This window comes from Pseudorca crassidens, chromosome 12 (genome assembly GCF_039906515.1).
Source record: "Pseudorca crassidens isolate mPseCra1 chromosome 12, mPseCra1.hap1, whole genome shotgun sequence".
NCBI lineage: Eukaryota > Metazoa > Chordata > Mammalia > Artiodactyla > Delphinidae > Pseudorca > Pseudorca crassidens.
Genome location: NC_090307.1, coordinates 85,841,280 through 85,864,281, shown reverse-complemented (window position 1 = coordinate 85,864,281; position 23,002 = coordinate 85,841,280). Strand labels below are relative to the sequence as shown.

Sequence of the window (23,002 nt, the reverse complement as noted above, 5' to 3'; positions counted from 1 at the left end):
AATTTTATTGCTAAGTGAAAGAACCCAATCTGAAAAGGCTGCACACTGTATGATTCTAATTATATGACATTCTGGAAAAGGCAAAACTATAGAGAGAATAAAAAGATCAGTGGTTACCAGTCTACCCAATTTCAAGACTTACTCTGTACCCACAATAATTAAGGCTTCAAGGCTCTGTGATATTCGCAGAGGGACAGACACATAGATCAATGGAACAGAATAGAGAACCCAGAAATAGACCCATACAAATACACTCAACTAGTTTTTGACAAAGGTGTAAAAGTGATTTAATGGAAAAAGTTAGCCTTTCCAACAAACAATGCTACAACAATTGGAAAAAAAAATGAACTGCAACTTAAGTCTCTCACTTTGTACCAAAAAAAAAAAAAAAAATCAAGATTGATCACAGTCTTAACTGTAAAACATAAAATTATAAAATATTTAGAAAAAATAGAAAACTTTTGGGATCTAGGGCTAGGCAAAGAGTCCCTAGACTTGACACCAAAATCATGATCCATAAAAGGAAAAACTGATAAATAGGACTTCATCAAAATAGCTCTGCAAAAGATGCTATTAGGAGAATGAAAAGACAAGCTACAGAGTGGGAGAAAGTATTTCCAAACCACATATCCAATAAAGGACTAGTATCTACAATATATAAAGAACTCTCAAAGATCAACAGTAAAAAAGCAAGTGATACAATTAGAAAATGGGCAAAAGAACAAAAAAAAGACATTACACCAGAGAGGATATATAAAGGCAAACAAACACATCATTAGCCATTACAGAAAAATGCAAATCAAAACCACAATAAGCTATCATTACACAGCTATCAGATGGCTAAATTTTTAAAAATAGTGACAATACCAAAGGCTGGCCAAGATCTAGAGACAGTGAAATGAATATTGCTGGTGAGAATGTAAAATGGTACAGCCACTCTGGACAACACTATGACATTAAAAAAAAAAAAAGACTAAACAAACAACTAATGAATATAACAAAAAAGAAGCAGACTCACAGATATAGAGAACAACCTAGTAGTTACCAGAGGGATAGGGAAATGGGGAGGGGCAATATAGGTAGAGGATCAACAGGTACCAACTATTATGTATAAATTAAGCTACAAGGATATATTCTACAACACAGGGAACACAGCCAATATTTTATAATAACTATAAATGGAGTATAACATTTAAAAATTGTGAATCACTATACTGTATACTATACTGTATATATAACTTATATAACATTGTACATCAACTATTCTTCAGTTTTTTTAATTAAAAAATAAAAAAGACTAAACACACAAGTACCACACAACCCTGGGCATTTATCCCAGAGAAATGAAGACTCATGTTCACATAAAACCCTGTACACAAGTGATTCTACAGCACAAATGTATATTCATAATAGTTAAACCTGGAAACAACCTATATATTCTCTAGGATATCTAGGTGAATGGTGAAACAAACATTGATACCATACTGTTTTTTATTCACTGATAAAAAAGAACAAACTGTTGAAACAGGCAAGAACTTGGAAAAATCTCCAGAGAATTGTGCTGGGTGAGAAAAGCCAACACCAAAAGGGTCATATAATATTTTATGTAACACTCTTAAAATGACAAAATTATAGAAACAGGAAACAGATTAGTGGCTGCCAGGGGTTCAGTAGAGGATGGGGATAGGAGGGAAGTGGGTGTGACTTTAAAAGGGCGACATGAGGAATCACTGTGGTGTGGAAATGTTCTGTGTCTTGACTATATCGATGTAAAAATCTGGGCTGTGGTTTGCACTACAGTTTTGCAGAAGTTGCTGTTGGCGGAAAACCAGGCAAAGGGTACCCAGGATCTGTCTGTATTAATTCTTGCAACTGCGTGTGACTCTGTAATTATCTCGAAATTAAAATTTCAATTTTAGGGCTTCCCTGGTGGCTCAGTGGTTAAGAATCTGCCTGCCAATGCAAGGGACACGGGTTCAAGCGCTGGCCTGGGAAGATCCCACATGCCGTGGAGCAACTAAGCCCATGTGCCACAACTGCTGAGCCTGCGCTCTAGAGCCCGCGAGCCACAACTACTGAGCCCGCGTGCCACAACTACTTAAGCCCGTGCACCTAGAGCCCGTGCTCTGCAACAAGAGAAGCCACCGCAGTGAGAAGCCCGCGCACTGCGATGAAGAGTAGCCCCCGCTCGCTGCAACTAGAGAACGCCTGCGTGCAGCAACGAAGACCCAATGCAGCCAAAAATAAATTAATTAATTAATTTTTTTAAAAAAAATTTCAGTTTTAAGGGAAAAAAGTAAAAGTCACTTTATTTTTGGAGGAGAAAGCTCTGGGTCAGCCGAATGTCAAAACGGCACCCTGTCTACTCACCTTCACCCCTAACTAAAGCCTCGAGATGGATTCCATGTTCCACAAAGTGTACTTTACTGATGCTGAAAACGTATTTGTTAACCATATCTACATATATAGAAAAATTATAATTCAACTAAGACAATCTAAAAGAATGATTTTTTATATCCCAAAGTCTAAAAGGCAATAGATAGATGAATTATATTACCTAGTGAGTTCCAGTTTAACCTCTTATATCCAGACCTAAACACTCTTACTAATTCCTGGGAACGGTCGTCAAGGAGAAGAGCCTCTGCCTCATTTAAGGTTCCAATGAGCACGTGATAATGATCCAACATACGTTGTATCCCATCCGTGTACCTGCACATTACAGGAAAGTCACTGATGTGAGAAAAATACAATGGAGCTCATAAAAAGATTAATAACCTTACAGGTAGGATACAAAAGACCATTAACCAGACTAAAAATTTTAAAGAATGTCACTCTTCCCACTAACTTTCTTTTTGGAAAATATTGGTTACTTTTTATTTAAAAATGTTACTTACAGGGAACTCTACTCAATACTCTGTAATGACCTACATGGGAAAAGAATCTAAAGAAGAGTGGATATATGTATATGTGGAACTGATTCACTTTGCTGTACCCCTGAAACTAACACAACACTGTAAATGAACTATACTCCACTAAAAATTAATTTAAAAAATGAAAAAGTGAAAATGTTATTTAGGTTAACATGAAATAGATTTATCGTTGTTATTTTTAGATGAATGAATAAACATATTTTAAACATTTCTTAGTTTTTATTTCTAATTGGCAAATATTGGCGGTTATAAAATCCACAAAAATGAAAGCTCTGGCATGGGTAGGGGGCGTGTTTTCAATAATTTTGAAGAGCGCAAAGGGGTCCCAAGACAAAAAATGTTTACTGTTGATTTAAGAGAAGAATCTTCTTACCTAAGAAATTTGTCTTCCTGGAGGGCAACACTCTTTGCTAATTCCGGAACAGGGAACCCCAGCTGTTCCAGGTACTTTGCTTCATTAATAATCTCCCTGAGAGCAGGTGAAAAGTTGATTGCAAAACCAACCCCCCTGTCAGAGTTCTGGGCTTCATCACCAGCAGCAGAAGTCTGTGGGAGAAACGGTGTTTTTACAAAACATCGTGGGAAGGGCGGTCCAAGAAGCAATTAGATCAACGCAACCCAAGTTAAACGTGAATTTGAAAAAGATCAATGGCCTGCCCTGACAGACTGGGGAGCTGGCCAGAACTAGCTAGAATTCATATTTTGTTTGGTGAACAGAGTTTTTAAAGAATTCGATTTAGTCACCCACGTTCGAAATTTGGGCAACGGAAGGTAAAAATCCAGAAATCTGGTTTCCCTTGAAAAATTGGAAAAGCTGATGATAAATGGCAAAGAACAGACTGAAGCTGGGTAGCAGCTGCCCCTTTTGAATAGGACACAAGGTGTCCAGTTCCTGACAGGCCCTACCTGGCCTCTTCACTCCTTTTAGTACCGAAGACCGAAAACCGCCAGGCCCAGGTCTTCCCTTGAACCTCCTAGCTAGTGTTTATTTACTGAGCAATTGCTATGTGCCGGACCCCGTGCTAAAGATGCGGCTGAATCATGGGAAGTGACATTTTTCTGTAGGTTAAAAATGATCAACTGTCAGCTGTTTCATATACGGTTCAACTAATACTTTGCATGTTTCTGATCCAACTCATTTTACAAACTGGGTCACTGGAGCTCAGAGTTAAGCCACTTGCCCAAGGAGTCAGGAGGGCTGCCTAACCCCAGCGTGTTCCCTGACGGTGACATTTTGCTTCCTCCATCTATTCTCTTTCTGCCTCTCTTCTTCTCCCGGGTCAGCCTCTGCCCTTCTGTGCCTTTGATTTTGGAAATACCTCGCAACTTCATGAGAGTCAACACATCAGATCTCAAGGAAATAGTAGTCACCACCACATTATGAGGCCGCCCCGGAATCTAGGACGCGGATCTAGAAAGACACACCTTAGCGAGCAGACTCTTCCTCATGAGAGTCGGCAGGACCTGTTCTGTCGTCTCTTTCCACTGCTTATACTTTTCATCTTCGTAGCCTTTCATTGTCCTACCCACTTCCAGATATTTTTGCTTTACCTACCAAAGAAGTCAGGCAATGGTCATTTTGTCATTGAAAATAACATTTTTTTTGTCTCTCTTTAAAAAAAAAAAATTATGAGTTAACACATTTTGCAAAAGAAAGCAGGCAGATTTGCACAAACGTTGGAGGGGTGGTCTGCCATGGTAGGGCTTGAAATCTAGGCTGATTAACTGGGCTCACAGACCTCAGCCCGTGGGTTTGCTGCAGCCCAGGAGCTAAGAATGAAGGAACTCAAAAAGAACAACAGTGCTTCATGACGTGTAACAAGCATACGAAATGCAAATTTCAGCGTCCATAGTGATGTTTTATTGGAACATAGTCACACCTGTTTGTTTACGTGTTATCGATGGTCACTTTCTTGCTACAAAGGCAGAGTTGAGTAGTTGCAACAGGGGCCATCCGACCCTCAAATGCCTAAAATACTTACTCTTGGACCATAAAAGAAAAGGTTTCCCACCCCCTGTGATATAACAGACAAAAATGCATGGGTGGGGGAGGGAGAGTATTATCGGAAAGTTGCTGGTCACCCTCTGGAGAGGCTGAAGATCAAGGTCAAGGGGAAGTCATGTGACTGCCACCTGGAAGATGTCACAGGTAGGTATGGAGATGTGGTCCCCAGGGACCACAGAAAAGACCTTCTAAATTGCAGACATGGATTTGAAATTGAGCTGTTTTTACGCAGGCAACTCTGCGTAGCCCACTCCATGCCGGCAGCCACCTGGACTGAAGGATCAGCGCCCAGGGAGGCCGCCCATCTAGAATTGAACCATGAAATACAAAAGGGGACATTTCCAGCAGAAGCAACGTACTTCTCGTCCTCTATCACTGTCCAAGATCTCCTCTACTTCTTGAAATCTGAGGATGGTGTGCTTAATCCGGAAGAACAGGGACCGTTCCCAGTAGATGGCACCTGCGACGGGCGGGTGATTCTTATACAGCGGTGGGTTGTCAAGGTTCTGAACAAAGATTTTGTTAACAATGTCAATCTGCAAAGCAATCAAACGTATTCTGTAAGTGATAAGCATCAGTCTGTGAGCCAAGAAAAGATTGAACTTGAGATTTGTATCTTTAAAGAAATGAACATGGAACGTCAAGAAATAGTCTGAGGTACAGAATAGGGTTTTTACTACTTATTATTTACTACGTTTTCCTATACTCTGTAGGAATTTTTTTGTTTGGTTTAAAACATGCAATGATCCGGGCTTCCCTGGTGGCGCAGTGGTTGAGAGTTCACCTGCCGATGCAGGGGACACGGGTTCGTGCCCCAGTCGGGGAAGACCCCACATGCCGCGGAGCGGCTGGGCCCGTGAACCATGGCCGCTGAGCCTGCGTGTCCGGAGCCTGTGCTCCGCAAGGGGAGAGGCCACAACGGTGAGAGGCCCGTGTACCAAAAAAAAAAAAAAACATGCAATGATCCAAACTGCCTTATACTTATAGACTGTGTACAATCATTTGACCAACCTATTGGAAATTCTGAAATCTGTTCTAGACATGATTGGTGGCCAGACCTGCATTGTGTGTGTGTGTGTGTGTGTGTGTGTATGTGCAGGTGCCACTGAGGTTTTATAATTATCTATCACGTAATATTTTTTAAATTGTGGTACAATATGCATGACATAAAATGTATCATCCTAACCATTTTTCAGTGGACATTTCCGTGGAATTAACTACATTCATGTTGTCGTGCATGCAGCACCATCATCCACCTCCACAACTTCTTTCATCTTGTAAACCTGAAACTCTGGGTACACATTAAACACAGTAACTCCCCATTCCTCCCTCCCTCAGCCCCTAGGAACAACCTTTCTACTTTCTGTCTCTATGACTTTGCTCTAAGTACCTCATATAAGTAGAATCATAGAGTATTTGTCTTTTTATGATTGGCTTCTTTCAATTAACACAAAGCCCTCAAGGTTCATCCATGGTGTAGCATATGGCAGAATTTCCTTCCTTTTTAAAGCTGTATAATATTCCATTGTAGGGATAGACCACATTTTGTTTACCCATTCATCTATCGATGGACCCTTGGGTGATGTCCAGCTTTTTGCCGTTGTGAATAGTGCTGCTACGAACATTGATAATCAAATATCTCTTCGAGACTCTGCTTTCAATTCTTTTGGGTATATACACAAAATGGGATTGCTGGATCATATGGTCTGGGCTTGCATTTTAAAATAAGTATTTCGCACTCTTATGTGAGTAATTAGGTGTCAGAGGCAAAACGATACCTGCCCCATTAACGGTCCTGATCCATTCCTGACAAAGAGGAATTAGGTAGCAGATGGAGTTAAGGTGGCCAGTCAGCTGACCTTAAAATAAGGAGATTATCCCGGATTATCTGGGTGGGTCCATTGTATAACAAGGGTCCTTACAACAGGAATGTGTATGTGAACACACCCGTGACCTTCACACATGGGTAGCTGTGACTACTACACTGTTGTTACTGTGATTATGCCTATGACTAACTCACTCAGGGTCCATCACAACGTGAGGCATACAATATTGTACTTCATAAATTCTTACTGAATTTCTCCACTAAACAAACAAACCCACTTCGTTTCGGTTATACGACATGCTTATTTGGGAAAAGTGCAGTTTCTCTGAATTTAGATGAGAAAGACAACAGTGTGATCCAACTGTTTACATTTTGCCAAGTGTATTTTTACTGCTACAGCAGCCATAGATTTTTCAGTTACCTCTTTACAGTACTGTGCAAGAATATCATTAAATTTCCTCATCATTTGTCGATTAATGGCCTCCCGTGAACGAATATGCTTAAATTTTAAAAGCATGTCAAATGCTGCTTCAGCTGATCGAAGAGTCTTAAAAGATTCGTCAATAAAATTTTTTGCTTCTTTCTCAATAACCTGCCAAGAAAACAAACAAAAAAAGCCCAGAAAAAAACCCTTATGACCCTGTAATTACCCCACAAAAATAACAAATTACCTCACAAAATACCAAATCAGTGCCTTGAGAAGGATTTCCATTGTGCTTTGGTGGAAGCTGAGATCTAGTTAAAAATGGCAGACTGAGGGCTTCCCTGGTGGTCCAGTGGGTGAGACTCCGTGCTCCCAATGCAGCGGGCCCAGGTTCGATCCCTGGTCGGGGAACTGGATCCCGCATGCATGCCACAGCCAGGAGTTTGCATGCCGCAACTAAGGGTTCACATGCCACAACTAAGAAGCATGCATGCCACAACTAAGAAGTCCGCATGCCGCAGTGAAGATCCCCCATGCCACAACTAAGACCCAGCGTAACCTAAATAAATAAATATTAAAAGAAAAAAATGGCAGACCGGCTGCATTGGTTTTCTGCTCTCTCTCCTCCACTAGTTCAAAATGATAGAAAAGGGAATCTTTAAAGTATTAACTCATATAGACAAAGAAACGGGAGAGGAGATAGTTCAGGAATTTTTGGAAGGAGAGTAACTAACTTTACAGAAGGCAGAGAATTACTACCTAACACTGGCAATGGGTGGGGGAGGCGGGGGGCACCTGTTTGTCCCATGGAAACCTCTGGGAGGCTGAGCATTGGAAGGCACCAGGCACCAGGAAGGGGAGGGGCAAACAGAGGATCCCTTCTCCACCCCACACAGCCAGGCCACTCAGTACACATACTCTATATCTCCATCCCCAGCCCACCCTATGCAGAGTGGAAGGTTAATTCTAGAAAAATTAAATCAGAGTGATATCAGACTTCTAATAACACTGGAAACTAGAAACCGATAAAGAACATCTTCAAATTTCTGAAGAAAAGTTATTTTCTACCTTGAACTCTATACCTACTATTTCAGAATTCACACATGCAAGGCTCAAAAAAAAATGCATGTCCCATGAAACCTTTCTCAGGAAGCTACTAAAAAATGCACTCCAGCAAAACAACAGAGCAAACAAGGAGAGGGGAAGCTGTGAACTCTAGAAAGTAGGATCCAACACAGATGACAGAAGATAGGAAGTCCTAGGGCAACTGCTTCACAACAGGTCTGAGGAGCAAACAATCTAGACTGGAGCAGAAAGACAGCACGCTCTGGAAGAAAGGTCTCTGGAAAAATAATAGCACTGATATGTCTCAGCAGATGGAACCCACTATTGATAGGTGTGTGAAAAAGATGTTAGGGCAGTTGGAAAAATTAACAGTGTATATGTAACTAACCAAGCAAATGCAAATAAAAGCAATGATTAACTCCAGGAAAAATGAAGGGTTGGACAAGAAAGGTTGTATGGTGGGACTTCCCTAGTGGCGCAGTGGTTAAGAATCCACCTGCCAATGCAGGGGACATGGGTTTGATCCCTGGTCCGGGAAGATCCCACATGCTGAGGAGCAACTAAGCCCGTGTGCCACAACTACTGAAGCCCATGCACTTGAGCCTGTGCTCCGCAACAAGAGAAGTCACTGCAGTGAGAAGCCTGAGCACCACAATGAAGAGGAGCTCCCTTTCACTGCAACTAGAGAAAGTCCACGCGCAGCAACGAAGACCCAACACAGCCAAAAACAAAATAAATAAATAAAAATTTTAAAAATAAAAATAAACAAATAAACATTAAAAAAGAAAAGAAAGGTTGCATGGTTATGATGGGCTTCTTGGCTCAGCAGTGAAAATATCTGCATAGACATAATGAGTAAATGCTGAACATTAATGTAACCAAAAGTTATTTAAAACTGTGTTAGGGCTTCCCTGATGGTGCAGTGCTTAGGAATCTGCCTGCCAATGCAGGGGACACGGGTTTGAGCCCTGGTCCGGGAAGATCCCACATGCCGCGGAGCAACTAAGCCCGTGCGCCACAACGACAGAGCCTGAGCTCTAGAGCCCATGAGCCACAACTACTGAGCCCGTGAGCCACAACTACTGAAGCCCTAGAGCCCGTGCTCCACAACAGGAGAAGCCACTGCAATGAGAAGCCCACGCACCACAACGAGAGAAAGCCCGCGCGCAGCAACGAAGACTCAAAAATAAAATAAAATTAAATAAATAAATTTTAAATAAATTTTAAAATAAAAATAAATAAAATTTAAAAAGCTGCCTGCCAGGGCTGACTGTGCTGTTTCTGCACGTAGCCCCCTCCTCCATCTATAAAAGCTCTTGCCCACTGACCCTCAGTCAGGGGGAGTTGGCCTTTGGACAGGAGTCCGCCCCCACCCCTGGTCACCGGCAGCCAAAATAAAGCAAACTTTCCTTTCCACCAACCTTGCCTCTTTATCGGCTTTTGCGCAGTGAGCAGGGGATCCCACTTTCAGTTACAATATGAAAGATGCTCCGGGGTTATCAAAACACTTACTTGAAACATAAAATGGGGATGCTACTGATGGTGTACCGCACAGGAGGCCGAAAAGGTGAGTGTGGTGGGCCATCCTGTCTGTGCCGTATGCAGGGAGGTCGTATTCTCTCTGACCGGCCCTGACTCACACACACCTAGGGCCACAAGCTCTTATACCACCTCCCCACCTCCTCTCCTTCCCTAGCTCTGATCCATCTACGCTGCAGCCAGAAAAACCCTCTTCGGTATAAGTCTGATGACATCCCTGCCTTGGTGAACAACCTTCAATGGCTCCCTACTGCTTACTAAATTAAGTCCCATTCTTCACCCCGGCCGCTCTACATCCTCTCCAGTCATACACCCAACCCACCTTGGTAGCCATTCTAGGGTGTCTAGCTCGCTTCAAACTTATTCCACCTGGGGAGTAGGGGTGGGGACAGAGGACACTGAGAAATATTCGTTTTTACCTTATGCTCTTCTGCATTGTTTCCATTTTTCACCAAAAAGCAGGTATCCCTTTTTATGATTTTTTTTAAAAAAAAACCAAAAACGCTAAACATAACTAAATAACCCAACAGATTTAATATGGAGAAAACATGGTATCCACTTCCAAAATCGAATCGAAGGATGTGTTACTTACCAGGACTTCGATCTTGAAGTCGTCCATCACGTATTTCCAGTCCTGGGAGCACTTGATGCTGAAGGGGTCAAAGGTCAGGCTTTCCATGGGGGTGACCAGGCTGTCCACCCTGCACAGCACATCGTCGATGCGCTTGGGATCCCCAGTCACTGCTTTTAGCTCTGAACCAAATATGTTGTGGAATTCCTCCCTGACCTGTCCGATCAAACAAAACATGAGGAGGTCACCACTTGGCTCTCTTATGCTTTTGCTCTAACGACCAGCGGGTTGCATATCTAGGTTTACCTGAGGGCAAGAATCTGGTCACACAGGTAGCCTCCTCCCTTTGGAGTACCAAAGCCTAATCCCTTTGGTACTATGCCCACTGCACAAAGGACCCATTCCAGGTGGCCTGACACAGCTTACAAAGCCTGCATGCTCAGGCCCCTACCTACTGCTTCCATGTCCTCCCATACTGCTATCCCCCTGCTGCCTGGCAGCCACCCCGGGCCTCTTTCAATCCCACGTTCCTTTCTGCCTCAAGGCCTTTGCACCTGCAGTGTGAAATGCCAGATACCTACTACTCGTTATTAAATATGCCTTCATCGAGTCCGACCCTTTAGAACAGGCCATGCCCCTGTGCACACTTCCACAGCCCCCTCTAGTCTTCTTTCCTAGCACTCACCTCAGCTGTAGCTATGCATCTGTGCGATTATTGTCTACCATGTTTCTCTTCTACTGGACTGTAAGCTCCATGAGCCATAGACTACGTACAGACGGGGCTGGCTTCATAGGTGTGGGACCCGGGCAGGCGCACAGGGCCCCAGGCTCCAGAGGGTCCCGTGCTGGGTTTAAGGCTCTGCTGTTACCGTCTTGAAATTCTCAATCATTTTATCTCTGAACTTGTGTTTTGTAAATGAAGTCTCAGGGGACAATCGGGCACATGTGTGAGCAGAGGCGATAAATGAAATCTGCGTGTGTGCTGTTCACAACATCCCACTGACATGCAGCGTGTGAGGTCCCATGAGCAGAGAATCCCGGTGGAGCCACAATGCACGAGAGTTCAGGGAGACTCAGAACGAGTACCAGTCAGCGTGTGGCAGCTACAGTGAGTAAAGGAGGACACCAACAGCTCAGAGAGGCCACCTTCTCCTTTCAAAACAGAGCTCGCTTCCAACGCAGAAAAAAAAGGCTAAGAAACATACCCGACCAAGGAACCCTACCTACCATATTGCTCCTCACCCCTGTACTTCACCGCATCGGCCAACTATTCACGCTGAAAATGATGACACAGAAGGAATGATGGAGATAGGAAAACCCACAACTCCTTTTCCTCTCAGCCTTCCTTCCCCATCAGTGAGCTGAAGCAGAGAACGCTGGTGGAACTGCACACATCAAGAAGTGAAATGAAACCAGCCGAGTTAGTCACATGAAGCATTTACATCTGCACTTAAGAGCTGCGAAATAGGGACTTCCCTAGTGGCGCAGTGGTTAAGAATCCGCCTGCCAATGGGTTCGAGCCCTGGTCCGGGAAGATCCCACACGCCGCGGAGCAACTAAGCCCGTGTGCCACAACTACTGAGCCTGCGCTCTAGAGCCCGCATGCCACAACTACTGAAGCCCACACGCCTAGAGCTCGTGCTCCGCGACAAGAGAAGCCACCGCAATGAGAAGTACGTGCACCACAACAAAGACACAATGCAGCCAAACAGAAATAAATAAATTTATTTTAAAAAAGAAAGAGCTGCAAAATACAAACTGTGTCATTTCAGTGATTCCACACACCAGACAAATACCCTTCTCTTTGCATGTTAAGCTGACACTGCACAATATAAAGAAGAACCGTAAAATTCATGCAAATAATTTAAACGTTTAATTTTCTTTTACTTTCTTTTCTTTACTTTGCTACAGTCGTAACAAACCAACAAACAAGGCCATGCCAAGGTGAGACATGTCAGAAGGAAAAGGTTTTATATTTTAAGACTTTTAACAGCATTTTTTTCCTGCTTATTGAATAAGGAGTCAACATTTCTGTTTGCACTGGGCACTGCGGTCACAGAGCTGGCCCTGGTCTTTGCTCATCATTTCTCTAGCAGCAAGGACAAGTGCATGGCACGTTGTGAGTGCCTGATAAATATTTAGAGAATAAATGAATGGATGGACCTTCATGAGACAAGGGCTGGCTAATTCAACCCATCAGCCACTAAGCCTTGCGGACATTCATTCAAAAGAGAGTGGGATCAGATCAACAGGAAGCCCTGGCAGATAGACGGGCAGTCATTGTGGCCATGGCAGGGATGGCATGGCTTCAGGGGAGAGAAGGTCTCTGACCGCCTTTGAGGAATTCCAACATTTAACGGAAAGACAGAGGGGGAAGATTTTGCAGAAGACACTGAGAAGGCGTGGCCAGAGTCAAAAGAAAACCAAGACATGGAAGCAATCTAAATGTCTATCGACAGAGGAATGGATAAAGAAGATGTGGGGGCTTCCCTGGTGGCGCAGCAGTTGAGAGTCCACCTGCCGATGCAGGCGACACAGGTTCGTGCCCCGGTCTGGGAAGATCCCACATGCCACGGAGCAGCTGGGCCCGTGAGCCATGGCCGCTGAGCCTGCGCGTCCGGAGCCTGTGCTCCGCAATGGGAGAGGCCACAACAGTGAGAGGCCCGCGTACCGCAAAAAAAAAAAAAAAAAAGAAGATGTGGTACATATGTATACAATGGACTACTACTCAGCCCTAAAAAAGAATGAAATTTTGCCATTTGCAGCCACATGAATGGACTTGGAGGGTATTCTGCTAAATGAAATCAGACAGAGAAAGACAAATACTACATGATAATCATTTACATGTGGAACCTCAAAAATACCACAAACTAGTGACTATATAACAAAAAAGAAACAGACTCACAGAGAACAAACTAGCTGTTACTAGAGGTGGGGAGTAAGAGGTACAAACTGTTAGGTTTAAAATAAGCTACAAGGGGCTTCCCTGGTGGCGCAGTGGTTGAGAGTCCGCCTGCCGATGCAGGGGACACGGGTTCGTGCCCCGGTCCGGGAAGATCCCACATGCCGCGGAGCGGCTGGGCCCGTGAGCCATGGCCGCTGAGCCTGCGCGTCCGGGGCCTCTGTTCCGCAACGGGAGAGGCCACAACAGTGAGAGGCCCGCGTACCACAAAAAAAAATAATAATAAAAAAAATAAGCTACAGGGATATATTGTACAACATGGGGAATATAGCCAATATTTCATAATTATAAATGGAGTATAACCTTTAAAAACTGTGAATCACTATACTGTACGCCTGTAACTTACAGAACATTGTACATCAACTATATTTCAATTTTTTTTTAATTAAAAGATAAAGAAAACCAAGGGGATTCCCTGGCAGTCCAGGGGTTAGGACCCGGCGCTTTCACTGCCGTGGCCCCGGGTTCAATCCCTTGTCGGGGAACTAAGATCCCGCAAGCCTTGCAGTGCAGCCAAAAAAGAAAAGGAAAGGAAAGGAAACCAAAAGCAGGGGGAGAAAGAGGGCTGTCACAAAACTCAAGGGAGAGCTGCAAAGGTCAGGTGTGCTCTGGGACATTCCGGCACATGCTGTCTGCTCTGCAGGCTTTTCTCCTGGCCAGACCCTCTCTGCCTCCCACCTGACACGGAGAGGCCCACTGTCAAAAAGCCAAACTGCCTTCCATCGGGCAAATCCCAGCTCTAACCACCTTTGCATGCATTGAAGAGGACGCCACCACCAAGCCCCCCACCCCACCTGCAGGACGTCGTAGAGATCCTGGCAGATGGTGGCCATGTAATCTGTTCTCTCGAACAGCCGCTTCCGATCAAACTCCCACCGAGCTTCTCTCCCCGAAGCCTCGATCTTGGCCCGGACGTCGAAATAGGCCTTTCTCCACATGTTGAGGGTGTTTCTGGCCTCCAAGATTTTGTGTTGCGCACTCGCTCGGTTTTCTCTGGGAAGCAAAGAGATGCTGTGATGGGCAGGAGGGTCTGAGCCGTAGGGGATCTGAGCCACGCTCCCCGCTCCCCGGGGGAAGCAGGCTTCTAGGGGGACAATTCTAAGCAAGGAGCGGAGCCCCTCTGATGTCATGGTCTCACTGCAGAAACCTTCCCGGGTGAGCTGCTGTTCTGATGAAACTGGCAGGGATGTGATTGGTGGGGTTGCAGGCAGGATTCCAAGCCGCGGCCCAGGCTGACCTTTGATGCAGCTGCCCCAAACTGCAATGTGCAAAGCCTGGTAAGCTTTCTGTTTGAGCTGGAAGGGGAGCAGGTGGCCCTGGGTCCTAAGCCGGAAGCAACAGCGGAGTAAAATGATAATGCTGAGATTTTGGTACCTATTTCACTTATATAGATTGTTTTTCAAGAAAGTTAAAAAAAAATAAAAGGGAATTCCCTGGTGGTCCAGTGGTTAGGACTCCATGCTTCCACTGTAGGGGGCACGGGTTCGTTCGCTGGTTGAGGAACTAAGATCCTGCATGTCGAGCAGCCCGACCAGAAAAAAAAAAAGAAAGTAAAAAAAAGATCTGTGTCTCCTTCCACATTTGATCCTCAGAGGCTGTTCCACCTGAGGGGGTCTGGGGTCCAGGAGTAAGGTTCCCTTGGACGATCTGCCTCGGTCTCTCTGAGGATAACCAAGGAAGACGGTCCTGAGAAATCCACACCGTGGAGTATTATTTGGCCATAAAAAGGAATGAAACACCGATGCAAACTACACCATGAATGAACCTTGAAAACATGATGCTGAGGGGGAGGGGCCGGTCATAAAAGACCACGTGTTGTAGGATTCCATGTGCATGAATGTTCAGAAGAGGCGAATCCACAGAGACAGACAGTAGATCAGTGGTTGCCCAGGGCTGGGGGGCTGGGGAGGGTGGGAGTGAGGCTCAAGGGGACAAGATTTCTTTCTGGGATGAAGAAAATATTCTAAAGTCACGGATGGCTGTGGATGCACATCTCTGTGAATATACTAAAAGCATTAAATTGTACTTTTTAAACAGGTGACTTGTATGGTGTGTGAATTATGTTTCGACAAAGTGGTTTCAGATCTTAAGAAAATCACAGTGCCTTTACTTCTTACCTGAACAAAGTCCGAAGATTCACCACTTTGCAGACTCTCTCCGCGATTTCCCAGGCAATGCGCTCCATGAGCGGAATCATCCTCTCGTCTTTATTGTAGTGTCGGGAGATGATCCACACCATCCTCAGGGCACTCATCATGGAGGGGATTGTTTCCAAGACAACGTGAAAGCTGGATCCATGCGTTATGTTCTAGCCGGAGAGGCACATGTAAGAGAGAGAGCAAAGCAAGCCACCTTCGCCTTGGGGCCAACCGTGTAAGAAAGCAAGTAGTGTGCAGGAAATTCCCCTCTTCTTTTTTCTTTCTTTTTTTTTCTTTTCTTTTGTATTTAAAAGGTATTTTAATTAAACGCAAGGGTATTTCTGGGTTTTAGTACTTTCAGGAAAAAATGGGCTTCTGTTTAAGGTCTCTCAACTTAAAAAAAATTTTTTTTGCATCCTTTTTCATATGCTTTTCCATTCTGGTTTATCACAGGATATTGAATAGCATTCCCTGTGCTGTACAGTAGGACCTTGTTGTTTATCCATTCTGTATACACACAGTTTGCATCTGCTAATCCCAAACCCCCACTCTTACCCTCTCCCCCTTGGCAACCACCAGTCTGTTCTCTATGTCCTGATTCTGTTTGTTTCATAGATAAGTTCATTTGTGTCATATTTTAGATTCCACATATAAGTGATATCGTGGCATTTGTCTTTCTCTTTCTGATTTACCTCACTTAGTATGATAATCTCTAGTTGCATCCATGTTGCTGCAAATGGCATTATTTCATTCCTTTTTATGGCTGAGTAGGACTCCATTGTGTATATGTACCACATTTTCTTTAGCCATTCATCTGTCGATGGACACTTTGGTTGTTTCCATGTCTTGGCTGTTGTGAATAGTGCTGCTATGAACACAGGGGTGCATGTATCTTTTTGAATTATAGTTTTGTCTGGATATATGCCCAGGAGTGGGACTGCTGGATCATATGGTAGCTCTATTTTTAGTTTTCTGAGGAACCTCCATACTGTTTTCCACAGTGGCTACACCAACTTACATTCCCACCAACAGTGTAGGACATTCTTCTTAATTTTAAAAAAGTCCTCGTTATGGGATAAAATGTTTAACAAACAAAAGAACTTTGAAATAGGTCTGTAGGTGCTGACATGGAAAGATAAGATTTACAATTAAAGTTAATAAAGCAATTTGCAGACATGTATATGAAGTATGGTGTGTATATACATATTATATACATATATAATTATCCTATATTTAGTGGCAAGAGTGCCACTGAATGAATCAAAGCTGGCATTCTAGAGGTGACCTAGAGGTGCCAGTGTTTTCCAGGGTATGTGTCCCCCAGCAGGAAGGGAGATGATTTTGACAGCACTCAAAACTTTTAAAAAATATGGAGACTACCCTGGTGGCGCAGTGGTTAGGAATCTGCCTGCCAATGCAGGGGACGCAGGTTCAATCCCTGGTCCGGGAAGATCCAACATGCCTCGGAGCAACTGGGCCTGTGCGCCACAGCTACTGAGCTTGAGCTCTAGAGCCTGTGAGCCACAACTACTGAGCCTGCGTGCCACAACTACTGAAGCCCGCACGCCTAGAGCCCCCTGCTCCGCAAGAAGAGAAGCCACCGTAATGAGAGGCAGAGGCCTGTGCACTGCAGCAAAGAGTAGCCCCCGCTCACTGCAACCAGAGAAGACCCAATGCAGCCAAAAATAAAATTATTAATTTTTTTAAAAAAATTTTTAAATATCACAAACCATATCAAAAGTCAAATGACACAAGAAAAAAAATTTTAAATAAATAAATAAATAAATAAATATATATATATATATATATATATATATATACTTATTTTACTGCGTATTAGAAACGACTGGTATATCAAACCCATGACTGCACAGGTATGATTGTTTGAGGCTAAATTACACACACACACACACACACGTACAAATTTAAAGTCAACTTAAAGAGGGACTTCCCTGGTGGTCCAGTGGGTGAGAGTCCATGCTCCCAATGCAGGGGGCCCGGGTTCGATCCCTGGTCGGGGAACTAGATCCCACATGCATGCCACAACTAAGAGTTCTCATGCCACAGCTAAGACCTGGCACAGCCAAAATAAGTAAATAAATAAAATACATATTTTTAAAAAGTCAACTTACAGAAAAGTAAGTTTCAGATGCACAGAGGGATGGAAAAATTACAAAAGTGATGCATGAGTGATGTAAGCTTGACTCTCACTGATCTCTGCAAGCCACTCATTTTGCAGAGACGATAAATAAATCTCAGAGAAGGAGATGATGTTGCCACTAACATCAGCTCCATGGCAGATTCCACTTGGACCTCAAGCCCTCAGATTCGATCACTTGTTGTACCACTTATACAGGACCACATAGATCCTTATCCGTGGACCACTCATACAGTTGTTGGACAGTTGCTTCCCTGATACTACTTTTGACGTGCTAAGTGCTTTGCAGTCATAAGTTCATTTGAACCTTCCAGCAACCATTTGAGGTAGGTTCTCTCATGATCCCAGTTTTCCAGAGAAAGAAACAGGCTCAGAGAGGTCACGTATGCAGATGTGGGATACTCGGGACCTGGGCCTGTACCTCTACAGCGCTTCACCACACACATATTAACCCCTCAGCAACACAAACAGGACTTTTACTGGTCTCATTATTGGGACAAGAGTAACGACTCCTGGCCTTGGAATATGGTACTGTGTATGATAAATCAGAGGGGAGGGGAATCCCGAAAAAGGAAATTACACTTGCGCACTGCTGGTGGGAATGTAAAATGGTGCAGTCACTGAGGAAAAGAGTTAAACATAGAATCTTCATAGATGGTTAAACACAGAATTATCAGACAGTTAAACATAGAATCACCAGATGTCCCAGCAATTCTACTCTTGGGTATATGCCCAAACGAACTGAAAGCACAGACTCAAACAAATATCTGTATACCCGTATTCATAGCAGCATTATTCACAATAGCCAAAAGGTGGAAATAACCCAAATGTCCATCAACAGAAGAATGGACAAACAAAATGTGGTGTATACGTACAATGGAATGTTATTGAGCCCTAAAAAGCAATGAGATTCTGACATATAACTACAGCATGGATGAATCTTGAAAACATTATGTTGAGTGAAATAAACCAGACACAGAAGGGCAAAGATGGTATGATTCCATTTCTATGAAATACCTAGAACAGGCAAATTCAGAGAGACAGAAATTAGAAAAGAGGTTACCAAGGGCTGGCGGAAGTCGGAGTTGTTTAAAGGGATGTTGAGTTTATGTTGGGGATGGTGAAAAAGTTCTGCACATAGATAGTGATAAGGGGTACCCAGTTATGCATTTAATGCTACTGAACTCTTACAAGTGGCTGAATAATAAATATCACGTTATATATTTTTTACTACAATTTTTTAAATGCTGAACAAACAAAAGGAAGTTAAATCCGTGTGAAATCTAGTTTACAGAGCTGACTTTCCAAAGTGCAGTGCACCCGGCATACTTTGAAATGACGTTCCACTGTGGAAAGAAACCGCACATTGTCTGAGGCCTCCATGTGCAACTTGAACAATTCAGTTAAGACAGGCTGCAGGTTGGCCACAAGCATAGAATTGGATTCCTTGATCACATCCAAGACTTTTCTGACTACTGGAAGCTTTGTTTGTTCATGGAGTGCACTTAGGGTGGCATTTCTTTCTCGCCAGAATTCAATTTCGGCCAGAGGACCATTACCCTGAGAGATGACAGGAGCACACAAACAGCATCATCATTAGTGGGGAGTCCACACCTGTGGTTGCTCCTCCAGCATCCAGGCCTCTCCTCCCAAACGCTCTAGTTAGGGGCTAATCCATACAAGGACTTCGGGGGTGGGCACTTGACCTAGGATGATCCAATCAGAGTGAAACCTCAGGACTCCAGTCGGGAATGGTAGACACTCCGTCTTTCTCTGGACAAGGTGGTATGTGGATGTGGGGTCAGAAACTATTACCAGTTGCCACCATGAAGGAAACTAGCCTGAGGAGGAAGCCCCCTCAGAGAGGAGTTTGGAACCAAGAGATTAACAGAGCAACACAGCTAGAGGGCCAGAGTCATGATCAAACCATACCTGAATCCAGAATTGCCTCTAGACTTTTCAGTTACGGGAGCCAACAAATCCTCTTTCTTATTTAAGCCAGCTGAGTTGGGTTTCCTGGTTGGTTTGGTTTTTCTTATTTTTAGCCCAAACATCCTGACCCATACACAGTATTATCTTTATCAACAGCAGAGAGTCATCTATTAGCACACTAACGTCAGAAAGCCCAAGAATGACATCTTGGGTACGTTTACTTTGATATTTTTAAGGAGGTCACAAAACAGTAAGAAAAGAGGCTAGATCGCTCAGATCCGCAGACTCCTGGCTCGTTCTCGGGATGGCAAACATGAATTGGATCAGGGATCTCGTCAAAAGCATTGCACACATTACCTGAGGCGTCTTTTTTATCTGGACCTCAAGAGCTACTGATATCTGATTCAACCAGTTTATCACGCACTGCTCCAAAATTTCCACGGTTTCTGGGTCAGCTGCCAGGTCAGACACCTCTCTCTCTACACTGATGCTTGGCATTTCTAACTTGATCTCACCTAGTAGAATAAAAATGGTCAGTCAGCCACTAGTTTGGGGAAAATGATTACAGACAATGTATGTTCCAGTTAATCAGCTGGCTCGTCTCTCCAGACATCAGTATATGGCCTGGTACTTCCCTGTCCTAATATTTCTATATCTCATTCTCTTTCATTAGAATGTAACTAAAACACTTTAGATAATTAGATCACTGCTCCAGTGTTAAGCTCGATCAAAATGATTTAGCTATTTAAGATGAGTTTACAACCTAAGTGATGTCAATTTAAAAATTGAACAAACAGGGACTTCCCTGGTGGTCCAGTGGGTAAGAATCCACCCTCCGATGCAGGTTTGATCCCTGGTCAGGGAACTAAGATCCCACATGCCATGGGGCAACTAAGCCCACGCGCCGCAACTACTGAGCCTGCGCCCTATACAGCCCGTGCGCCACAACTAGAGAGCCCACATGCTGCAACTACTGAGCCTGCATGCTCTGGAGCCTGCGTACCACAACTAGAGAGCCCACACGCCACAACGAAAGATCCCGTGTGCCGCAATGGAGATCCTGCGTGTTGCAACTAAGACCCAATGCAGCCAAAAAAAATAAAATTAAATTAAATTAAAAATTGAACAAACAACCAGAGCTCAACAGATATTCGAGAAAGCCTCCAACATGAAACAGACAGTCCAAGAATAAATCAGAAACAATAACTCCAGAGGAAACTGAGAGAATGTAAAGAACAGACAAAAAAAATGTTTTAATCCCAACTATTAGTCTCAGAGATTTGAGACAACATGGCATCCAGCAAACTAGAACAGAAGTTTGGAATGTATGGAAAAGGTACAATCACAGAATAAGAGGTCTTAAAAATTAAAAAGACGATAGCTGATGTGAAAAGTCTAATCAAAATTTGTGAAGGTAATAGCTGAGGAACTCTTCAGGAAAGTAGAATACACAGACAAAGAGATGGAAAATGCAAGTGAAAAGATAGGAAACAGAATCAACAGCACATATCCAACAGGAATATTAACAAGAGAAAACAAAGACGAATAGTGGAGGAAATTATCAAGAGAATTTTTCATACTGAAAGGCTAGGTCTTCAGACTGAAAATACAGAATGCTTAGCAAACTGAATCTCATAGAGTACTTAGCAAAATGAATGGAAAAAGAACCACCAAAGGTCCATCATTCTCCCTGCCCAAAATGCCCTTGCTCCCCAACTCCACCTACTCCAATGCCTTGCTCATCCTTTCAGATGAGGTCAAATGCTGCCTCCTTCAGGAAGTCCTCTTTGATTCCCCCCCCACTTCTCCAATATGGTCTCACTCTTCCAAGCCCTAAAGACCCTAATATCTCTCTCAAGCTCCTAATTCTGCCATAGTTCTTTGGGCACCGGATTATAAGATCCTTGAGGACAAGGATTCGTCATTCTTCATTCCTCTTTGTGTTTCTTACAATGTCCAGCTTGGTGTCTTTCATATCACGAGCAGGTAAACAAGAACGATCATAAATTAAAACAATAAAAAAAACCTCCTGAACTCTAAAATTCTTCTTAAAGTAAACGTATCCTGCTTAACTAAGGAGGAGAAAAATAAAGCCTTACCTTCAAGTTGCTGCATTGTTCTTTGAATATTACTTGCAAATTTCTGGATGTTCATTAAAAATTCATCCCGTATTAATTGAATGCTGTGATATTCTACTGCTTCCCCGGGCATGCTAGGTAGGTCTATGTCGTACTCAGAGGAGTCCAAGACTTCTCCAGATGTGAATCCCAGGCTCGCATCCTTGTGCTGACTGAAGGACAAGGCTGGCAAGAAAACCTGAAAAGCCGAGTTTACGAATCAAATCATTTGTACCATTTTTTTAGATTCCACGTATAAGCGATATCATGTGGTATTTGTCTTTCTCTGTCTGACTTATTTCACTCAGTATGACAATTCCTCGATCCATCCATGTTGCTGCAAATGGCATTATTTCGTTCTTTTTTATGGTTGAGTACAAATGAACTTATTTACAAAACAGAAATAGAGTCACCGATGTAGAAAACAAACTTACGGTTACCAGGGGAGAAAGCAGAGGGAGGAGGGATAAATTGGGAGATTGGGATTGACATATACACACTACTCTATATAAAATAGGTAACTAATAAGGACCTACTGTATAGCACAGGGAGGAACTCTTCTCAATACTCTGTAATGACCTATATGAGAAAAGAATCTAAAGGAGTAGATACATGTGTATGTATAACCGAGTCACTGTGCTGTACAGCAGACTAACACAACACTGTAAATCAACTATACTGTAATAAAAATTTTTTTAAAAAGAAGCAAATCACACGTCATATTCAACAATTCATGCACTTAAGTTGCCTCTGGCTTTGAATACGCGATAATAGAAAGTAACAATACAGTGACAAAGTGAACTACTCCAGCCCGGAGCACAGACCTAAAGAAAGAGAAATTATATTTGACTGAGAATGGCCCAAGGGTAAAGAGTTTGAACCAAGCCTGAGGTGACTACCCAGAAGATAATACTGTATTTCTTCAGCTGCCGCCAGCCACAGGGCAGCTGAGTTAGAAACTATGGCACAGGGAAACGAGAACTGTGTGTTAACCCATCAGCTAAGCTCCAAGTTTGTGTGAAGGTGAAAATAAAGAAGATACTGAGCACGCGGTCTTTGGGAAATTCAGTTGACAGAAGCATGAATTTATGAAATCACTTGAATACAATTACATAACTTACCCTCACATAGAAAGTGATGTACAAATGCCCACAGGTTGGTTGGCTTCTTTGTTTGTTTGGTGGGTTGGTTGATTGGGTTGGGTTTTGATTTTTAGTTTTGCCCGTTTTTCTTAAAATTTGACACGTCTTTTAAGACTCTTTTAATCTACATGTACTTCCAATTTATTGAAGAACCCAGAATGTTTTGAGTCTCCCAGCTTGGATTTTGCTGACTG

At 43.3% G+C, this 23,002-nt stretch overlaps 1 protein-coding gene across 2 annotated transcripts in view; it reads right to left on the bottom strand.

Annotated features, from left to right (window-relative positions):
* Positions 1-23,002, bottom strand: part of DNAH10 (dynein axonemal heavy chain 10) — a 147,671-nt gene that overhangs the window by 108,133 nt on the left and 16,536 nt on the right. For both annotated transcript variants that reach the window (XM_067701117.1, XM_067701116.1), the window contains exons 6-16: positions 21,649-21,865; positions 19,907-20,064; positions 18,947-19,177; positions 15,439-15,629; positions 14,116-14,314; positions 10,381-10,575; positions 7,182-7,352; positions 5,295-5,471; positions 4,356-4,481; positions 3,304-3,476; positions 2,558-2,709 (exon numbers count right to left, since the gene is read on the bottom strand). In XM_067701117.1, coding sequence (XP_067557218.1) covers positions 2,558-2,709; positions 3,304-3,476; positions 4,356-4,481; positions 5,295-5,471; positions 7,182-7,352; positions 10,381-10,575; positions 14,116-14,314; positions 15,439-15,629; positions 18,947-19,177; positions 19,907-20,064; positions 21,649-21,865 — 1,990 coding nt within the window. The remainder of the gene's footprint in view (positions 1-2,557; positions 2,710-3,303; positions 3,477-4,355; positions 4,482-5,294; positions 5,472-7,181; positions 7,353-10,380; positions 10,576-14,115; positions 14,315-15,438; positions 15,630-18,946; positions 19,178-19,906; positions 20,065-21,648; positions 21,866-23,002) is intronic.